General features: G+C 44.4%; 1 protein-coding gene across 1 annotated transcript in view; it reads left to right on the forward strand.

Moving 5' to 3' along the window:
• PIK3AP1 (phosphoinositide-3-kinase adaptor protein 1) overlaps window positions 1-9,086 on the forward strand; it is a gene marked incomplete at its 5' end in the record, with an annotated part of 114,354 nt that overhangs the window by 54,889 nt on the left and 50,379 nt on the right. Inside the window, 5 exons of the mRNA XM_008575364.1 lie at window positions 183-327; window positions 1,062-1,204; window positions 1,333-1,465; window positions 3,972-4,168; window positions 7,796-7,985. Coding sequence (XP_008573586.1) covers window positions 183-327; window positions 1,062-1,204; window positions 1,333-1,465; window positions 3,972-4,168; window positions 7,796-7,985 — 808 coding nt within the window. The remainder of the gene's footprint in view (window positions 1-182; window positions 328-1,061; window positions 1,205-1,332; window positions 1,466-3,971; window positions 4,169-7,795; window positions 7,986-9,086) is intronic.

The raw sequence follows: 9,086 nt of genomic DNA on the forward strand, positions 1-9,086 counted from the left end.
CTCTCAGTTTCTGTAACTTGTCTCATTGGGACAGGGAGCAGATAGTGGAACTGCCCAGCCCACCCTCCTCAGGAGCATGCTCACTGCAGAGAGCTGGGGCTGAGGGAGCCCAGGACCCTCTGGCCCAGCACCCTTGGGGGATGCAGGAAAGAAACGGGACAAAGTCTGATCTTTCATTCCAGGCAGAAACCACTGTCTATATTATTGTGAGATGTAAGTTGGATGAGAGGGTGACAACGGAAGCAGAGTTTTCTCCCAAGGATTCTCCCTCGATAAGGGTGGAAGCCCAGCTGGAGAATGAGTACACCGTTTCCGTGAAGGCTCCCAGTAAGTGGCCCCATGTTGACATGATGACACAGAACGTGCTTAACTGCTTCCTGAGCTATCCCCACTATCAAGCTGCTTTGCTGTAACATCACCAGCACTAGGCATTATCATTTTAAATATTTTGGCTAATTTGATATGTTTTTAAAATTAGTCCACTGTTTTAATTTGCATTTCTTTACTAGTGAGGTTGGATATTTTTCCATGTTCTCTATTTGTTGCATTTCCTCTTTTGTGAATTGAATCTTTGTGGTTGGTGTATTTTTAATTTTTTTCTTTCACCCTCGAAACCCCTTACTGTGGTATAGAATTCCGCCCCAGGGAGAGCACCTAGTAATGACAGCAGCGGTTCGAGGGAACCAGTTCAGCTGGCCCAGTGTGGCAGAAACACAGTTTCACCTCCCAGGATCCTTCCCCCATTTGGTGACCACTAGCCTTTCTATAAACCCACATTTTAAACCAAAATTTTCCTTCTGGTTCATTGAGGCACTGTGCCTATAGTAGTGAGCAAAACAGATGAAAATCCTTTGAAAATTAAATTGCAGACACAGTGAGAATAGACGGGGGTCTCTGAGCCCCCCATGTGCCATCTGCTGACCTTCCACTTGCACCCTCGCTTCCCCTCCAGCCTTCAGTTAGTTTCTTCACCATTCAGGTGAAGCGTATGTATCCACAAACACTTTTCCTGGACCCTTGTTCTTCCTGGGCATTTTTATGGTGTCTTTTCTTCTGTTCAGACCTTTCATCTGGGAATGTTTCTCTGAAGATCTATTCTGGGGACTTGGTGGTATGTGAAACCATCGTCAGCTATTATACTGACATGGAAGAAATTGGGAACCTATTGTCCAATGCTGCGAATCCTGTGGAATTCATGTGTCAGGTAAGGCTGTTGAAGGGAAACCTGAGCTTCCTGGGCATGTAGTTTTTGCTCATGGTTTATCAGCCTTGAATCTGCCGGGTGGGAGATAGCTGGATTTAAAATCTGACCGTCTTTGCTTTTGTATTCAGGCCTTTAAAATTGTGCCCTACAACACAGAGACCCTTGATAAACTGCTAACCGAGTCCCTGAAGAACAACATCCCTGCAAGTGGACTGCACCTCTTTGGCATCAACCAGCTGGAAGAAGAAGATATGATGACAAGTAAGTTAACAGTCAAATCTCAGGGAGCCAAACACGGGCTGATCCCAGCCTGCTGGTTCCAGCATCCCGTCGTCCCATGCACGGACCTTCTGCTGGTCCCTGCTCTGTGCTCCATCCTAAGTACTCAGTCTTCACTGGGTGGATATAGATTCTTCTAAATTGCAAATCTGAATACTTTACCCCTTCTCAAAACATGTGTGGTTCCCACTTACCTATTAGATAAAATCCAAACTTCTTAACCTGCTTACCAGCCCTTCCCAAGGGGCCTCTGCTGCATTTCTGTCCTTATCTCTCTCCAGATTCCCTCTTGGCTTCTACGCTCTGCTCTATGGAAGGTAGGAACTTCTTTTTTTTTTATTATGAATATTCATGAGATATGAAGCTGATTGCCACCTCTCGTGCCCAAGATGTGCAGGCCAGATCCATACTGGCAGCATGCCAATTACCACAAATTGCGATTGTACCCTGTATCTCCCACCCAATTATCCCCAACCTCCCTCCCCCTTTCCCCTTTCCCCCCCACTCCACTTTGTATCCCAAGGTATGTTCTCTCCCTCTGCAAGCCCATGGAGGGCAGGAACTTCTTTCACCTGTCTCCTGCTACCTTGACTCATGGGAAGACAGTTTCTTCCTCTCAGTCTTGGTTTCCTTTCACCTGGCTAACTTCTTTTCACCTCCCTGTAGCAGCTTAGATAGCACGTCTCTGGGAAGTCTTTTCCAAATCTCCGGTAGGTTTGGCCACCTGCTGTGGGCTCCCCTAGCACCTTGGGTGCCTCTGTCCTAGTGCTCCTCAGCTGTATCTGTCTTGCTAGGCTGTCAGCTCAGCACGGGCTGGAGCTGTTCCGGGGTGGCGGGCTCATTGCAGGTGCTAAATGAATATTTGTCCATGAGGGAGGTGCGGCTCTTGTGCATGTGACATGCTGGGAGCTGAGAGCTGCACCACTTGCACGGGGATGGTGCCTGGCTCTGGACAGGACACCTGCTGTTGTGCTTCTGTGGCTGTCACTCTTCCTCCACCCTGTGGTTGCACTTCACAAATGGAACCCAAATCTTGGGTTACTCTGCCTGTGTTCCATCCTTTTGTGGCCTAAGAATGATAAGGATGAGGCTACATTACCTTCAAGCCCTTATCTGGGGGACATTCCCTTTCCTATCGCCTCTGCCTGTTGTCCTGCAGTGGAATGTTCTTGCATCACTTCCAGTGGGTGTTACTTCTCTCTACTCTTAAACTTGGGGCTCAGGAGAAAGTATTTTGTAGCCTGACAATGTGGGTTCTTGGGGACATTTGCAGACCCCTTATCCCAATGATTATATCCTGGTGAATAGGAGGCTGGCTTTGTCATATTAAAAAAAAATATGTATATTTATATTCATATATAAATAAAATATTTCTATACATATATAAAATTATTGGGCTTAGAAGTCAACTTTTATAAAAAATAAAAGATTTGTCCCCCAACTCCACAACACAAACACTTCTGCCTTCTGGTTGAGTTTAACTTGCTATACTCAGATGTCAGTAGGTGGAGGGGCTGTGGGGACTCTCAGCAGTTCTTTGTTTCTCACCAGCCAGAGGGTTAACTCACGTCCTGGGGCTCAGGTGCATTAATACCATTCAAAATCTCTTCTAAAAAAGGTCCTCACTGAATAGTGTCTTGTTAATCCTCCAAGGTACCTTCGAGATAGTCTGGAGATATTTTCAAGTTCAAAACTAAAGCCTACAGAAAGGCTAAGTGACATACCCTGAATTATTGGTATACTTATTATGAACTGGGAGTAATAGCTAAGACGATGGACTTCTTTCTTTTAATCAGCACAAAACAGTAGTTTTAAAGTGCTCTGAACTTTGCAGAGGAGGTCAAAACATGATTCCTGTTGTACTTTGTGGCTGCTATTTAAGCCTTTAAAAAAACAGCACATTTCAAATTACTACTAATTCTCAGGGTTTTTAAATACTTTTGGAGAAAGAAGGTAGGACATTAATGATTAAATTTGCTAATTAATTGAATTATTTTCTCTCTCATCTGAGGACATGATCTTTAGTGGTGCCAGAAGGAAGCTGTCAAATGTTAGGCTAATCAACGAAAAAGTACTCATTGAGTGCTTGCGGGATACCATGCTAGGCATGGCAGCCTTATGTCCATGAACAAGGGCATCCTCAACATGATTCCTGTTGTACTTTGTGGCTGCTATTTAAGCCTTTAAAAAAACAGCACATTTCGAATTACTACTAATTCTCAGGGTTTTTAAATACTTTTGGAGAAAGAAGGTAGGACATTAATGATTAAATTTGCTAATTAATTGAATTATTTTCTCTCTCATCTGAGGACATGATCTTTAGTGGTGCCAGAAGGAAGCTGTCAAATGTTAGGCTAATCAACGAAAAAGTACTCATTGAGTGCTTGCGGGATACCATGCTAGGCATGGCAGCCTTATGTCCATGAACAAGGGCATCCTATGCCTTCATTTGTATCTGTCAGTTAAGTTTTCCTTGGCAATTTTTCAGATCAGAGGGATGAAGAGCTGCCCACCTTGTTGCATTTTGCTGCAAAGTATGGACTGAAGAACCTTACTGCCTTGTTGCTCACCTGCCCAGGAGCCCTCCAGGCGTACAGTGTGGCCAACAAGCACGGCCACTACCCCAACACCATCGCCGAGAAACATGGCTTCAGGGACCTGCGGCAGTTCATCGACGAGTATGTGGTAAGGTCAAGGCGAGAGAGACACTGGGATTGGAAATGCCCTATGTGTTTGTTCTAGGGCTGCCTTTTCACCAAAAATATGGGTGGATTTCATCTCTAGCATGTCTTCCTGTGCCTCTTCTGGCGGTAGGAAGTATGTGTGGGTTTAAGAGATGAGCCCCGGAGTTGCAGGGACCTGGGTCCAAGTTCCTATAGCNGGAGGGGCTGTGGGGACTCTCAGCAGTTCTTTGTTTCTCACCAGCCAGAGGGTTAACTCACGTCCTGGGGCTCAGGTGCATTAATACCATTCAAAATCTCTTCTAAAAAAGGTCCTCACTGAATAGTGTCTTGTTAATCCTCCAAGGTACCTTCGAGATAGTCTGGAGATATTTTCAAGTTCAAAACTAAAGCCTACAGAAAGGCTAAGTGACATACCCTGAATTATTGGTATACTTATTATGAACTGGGAGTAATAGCTAAGACGATGGACTTCTTTCTTTTAATCAGCACAAAACAGTAGTTTTAAAGTGCTCTGAACTTTGCAGAGGAGGTCAAAACATGATTCCTGTTGTACTTTGTGGCTGCTATTTAAGCCTTTAAAAAAACAGCACATTTCAAATTACTACTAATTCTCAGGGTTTTTAAATACTTTTGGAGAAAGAAGGTAGGACATTAATGATTAAATTTGCTAATTAATTGAATTATTTTCTCTCTCATCTGAGGACATGATCTTTAGTGGTGCCAGAAGGAAGCTGTCAAATGTTAGGCTAATCAACGAAAAAGTACTCATTGAGTGCTTGCGGGATACCATGCTAGGCATGGCAGCCTTATGTCCATGAACAAGGGCATCCTATGCCTTCATTTGTATCTGTCAGTTAAGTTTTCCTTGGCAATTTTTCAGATCAGAGGGATGAAGAGCTGCCCACCTTGTTGCATTTTGCTGCAAAGTATGGACTGAAGAACCTTACTGCCTTGTTGCTCACCTGCCCAGGAGCCCTCCAGGCGTACAGTGTGGCCAACAAGCACGGCCACTACCCCAACACCATCGCCGAGAAACATGGCTTCAGGGACCTGCGGCAGTTCATCGACGAGTATGTGGTAAGGCCAAGGCGAGAGAGACACTGGGATTGGAAATGCCCTATGTGTTTGTTCTAGGGCTGCCTTTTCACCAAAAATATGGGTGGATTTCATCTCTAGCATGTCTTCCTGTGCCTCTTCTGGCGGTAGGAAGTATGTGTGGGTTTAAGAGATGAGCCCCGGAGTTGCAGGGACCTGGGTCCAAGTTCCTATAGCAACACTTGTTAGCCACATGACTTTAGGCAAGTTACATATCTCCTTTCTCAGTTTCCTAATCTGCAGAAGGAAGATGATAATAGTTCTATTCACAGAGTTGCTTTGAGCATAAAAGGAAATAATGTATGTAAGCACTGAGGTCCCCCTCAAAGAATTTAGAGAGACATTTATAGAGTGAATCAGCAGAAGGCTGATGCTGAGCTCTCTCCCCCACCCACCTTCTCATCTACCTCCGAGGCACCTTGGCAGGAAACTCCCAGGTGAACTGTTAGGATGGGTTCCTTCCTTAGTAGGACCACAATAAAGTTGTGCACCTGAGGAGGCATCAGGGCCACCGACTATGAGGCCCACCTCCTGCCAACAGCCTATCTTTCTTTCTGACCCTCTGCCCGGGTCTGACCTTTAGGCAGGCAAATACACCCAGCTTTTTTGCTCATCTGGCTTTGGATCCCCAGCTCCTCCATAATCACTGACTTCTGAGTCCTTCTCTGAGTCTGATCCCACGCCGTGCCCACATCGTATTGATGCCCCAGTCTTGCCTCCATTGTCTTGGAGGCAGTTATCCATCCCGTTCTGGTTTTCCTCCTCCTTCACAGACTTACTGAGGGCACCTGAGAGTAGCTCAGCCTCTCATAGGGAGCTGTGACCTCAAAGGAGCAATTAATACAATCCAGTCTTGCTCTCCATGCCCAAACAAGAGTGAGCCTGACACTGCCCCAGAAATTGAACTCTCAGCATTATATTGGAAATCTACACGGCAATGACTCACTGAGGCACACAGAGGAGCCTTCCCCATGTTTGGGGTGTGCAGTGTTTCGAGTGAATGAATGAATTGAATACCCTGAGTCTTGTTTTGAGAATCACTGACTAAATGAGGCTAAAAGGTGCTTACAGCCTTAGATTGGTAAGCTTTACTCGGCTTTACTTTAAAGTCACAAAGGTACAAAATGTAGCATTTCATCTCTATGCCATTAGTTTTTATTAAGGACATTCTGTGTCCATAGTAGTAACTAACATTTATTGAATTTGTTTGATTGGAAAATGCATTATCTTATTTAATCCTCACCACAATCCTTTGAAGTTGACAGTATTGTGATTCCCTTTTTACCACGAGGAAAAGGGCTTAAAAAGGCAAAGTAATTGTGTCCAGTGCTACAAACTAATAAGGGTGGAGACAGGACTTGAACCTGGTTGGTGCTAAAGCCAGGGCTTGTTTTCCTGCTCTCTGTAACTGGGAAGTTTAAAGATGCACTTTCAGTCTGCTCTGAAGTTAGTCTGGTTCATATCATTTTTACTCTCTGACCGTAGTTGCCTTCAACCAATTCATCTCTAGCATTGCTACCGAAAGGTTGTCCCACATGTTGCTTGTGACCTCTAAGAACTGTCCCATTTTCTTTTCCACCACATCAAAATCAAATGCCAAGACCTTGAGTCTCCAACACTTGAGAGCTGTCACCTGGTCCACCCGAGTCTCACCAGGAAAACAACACAGAGTGTCAATAAAAGATTAGCTCTCTTGGGTTAATGATGATGAAAATGAGGATTTTTGTGGGTTGATGCTGAAATAAGGATTGTGAAACACTGAAGTTTCTCACCAGGAAAAGTTGTGCAGAGGTTTCAGAGAAGTCAGCTCTCTGGCTTCGTAACCACCTGGAGGCAGGAGGACAGAGGGACACCCTTTCTGATGTCAGGGCACTCGTCCAAGACCGTTTCTCCCCTTCGGCGTGTAGAACATAAAACCGAGGGAGGAACTCCTGGAAACTGTCGGGCACTTGGGAAAAGCCTGCGAAAGGAAGGGGGACCGGTGTATGGAGCTGCTGAGGGGCCTCTGACTGCACATACGTGCAAAACACCTTAGCTGCAGCCACATTGAGCCCATCTGAATTTCTGTGTGGCTAATTGGTCTGGGTCACACCCTCTTGTGTCATTTGTTCCCTTTTGGGGAACCACAAAGGTATAATAGAAAGAGCGAAAACCAGGATTTCAAGCCCTTGAGCAAGACTCTAAATTTTTCTGAGCTTTGTTTTTCTCATTTGTAAACTAGGGAATACTATAGCTTTCTCAAGCAGTAGTGGAAAGGATGACATGAGGTTATGTAGAGGCAAAGTCTCACATTGTACGTGACACAACAGGTGCTCATGAGAAAATAATTTTTAACTTGTATGCTCTGGTCACTGGAAATTTAACTAGTATCTCCTGAGCACAGAGCTCCTCAGTGCTTAGTGTTGGGGAAAGATACGAAGATTAAAACAAAAAAACATAAAACAAAGAAAAAATGGTGTGAAGCCTGGCCTCAAGGAGCTTTCAGTCAGGTGGGAAATACAGATATACACAAACAATCGCCGTCCTCTTTCAGGAAACCGTGGACATGCTGAAGAGTCACATTAAAGAGGAGCTGATGCAGGGCGAGGAGGCCGACGCTGTGTACGAGTCCATGGCCCACCTTTCTACAGACCTGCTCATGAAATGCTCCCTCAACCCCGGCTGTGACGAGGATCTGTACGAGTCCATGGCTGCCTTCGCCCCGGCTGCCACCGAAGACCTTTGTAAGTAGCTCATCCTAATTCTGCTTCCATCCTTCTGCTGAGAAATGGCCTTCTTCATTCTGGTCTATGAGGGGGAAAGTCCCTGCTCACACCCACGCCACCCAGAGAATGAAGATCCTGTTCTATGCAAAGTTAGATCTGGAGTCGTGTGCTGTGACAAGCAGAGCCCTTCTCCAGACTTCCTGTGCTGCGGCTGTGAGAGTTTAAGCAAGGACCTGGGGGCCAGAACTCGTGAAGACGTGGCCTTGTGATCCCCGAAGCTAAGTCAGTGGCTCTCAGCCCTACCAGTGCCCAGGGGTCCTTTGTATAACAAACATTTTATAACGCCCCCCTTACTGCCCTGACATGAGATTCATATGCAATATAACCTACCTACATATGAAGTTCTTAGAAATCAAATATACTGCCCTAATTGAAATGTAAAAGGAAGTATAAAAGCAGAGGACCTGCTCCGGGATGTCTGCATCAGTGGACATGAGGAGAAGCAGACACCTACACTCAGAATCACTGCCAGTGTCATGGCCTCAAATGCTGATTGACATATGTCTATTGTCTTGGTGACTCAAATGTCACACATAGTGTTGGCATTAGCTCTTCACAATTTCCTCTCCATTTTCATGGTAATTGAATTCCTGGAAAATTCATTGTATNAGCTCTTCACAATTTCCTCTCCATTTTCATGGTAATTGAATTCCTGGAAAATTCATTGTATGCAAAAATGAAATGTGTTTATATATGAAGCAGGTTAAGTTTTAGGCTCAGAAAATTATAAGCAGGTTTGTTTGGGGGAGAGGTGTGAACTAACTTTATTGTATTAGTATATGGTAAATTTATTTACAAAATATCATACTCCAGGACATGATTTTTCTTGTAAATTGGTTGGCAAAGTTTGCCCATTTTGGGTTACCTTGTTTTTCCCAATTGCAAAATTAATACATTTTTACAAAAACTCGAAACAAAATAGGAATGTATAACTGAGTTGATAAAAGTCATTTGATTCCCAACTAATATACAATTTTAAAATTTTTATCTATTTATTTATTTTATTAATATTATTTTTTACATTCTAAGATGTTGTTGCAGAGCAGCTGGGAGGGAGGG

Source organism: Galeopterus variegatus, unplaced genomic scaffold (assembly GCF_000696425.1).
Source record: "Galeopterus variegatus unplaced genomic scaffold, G_variegatus-3.0.2 Scaffold1175, whole genome shotgun sequence".
Taxonomy (NCBI): domain Eukaryota; kingdom Metazoa; phylum Chordata; class Mammalia; order Dermoptera; family Cynocephalidae; genus Galeopterus; species Galeopterus variegatus.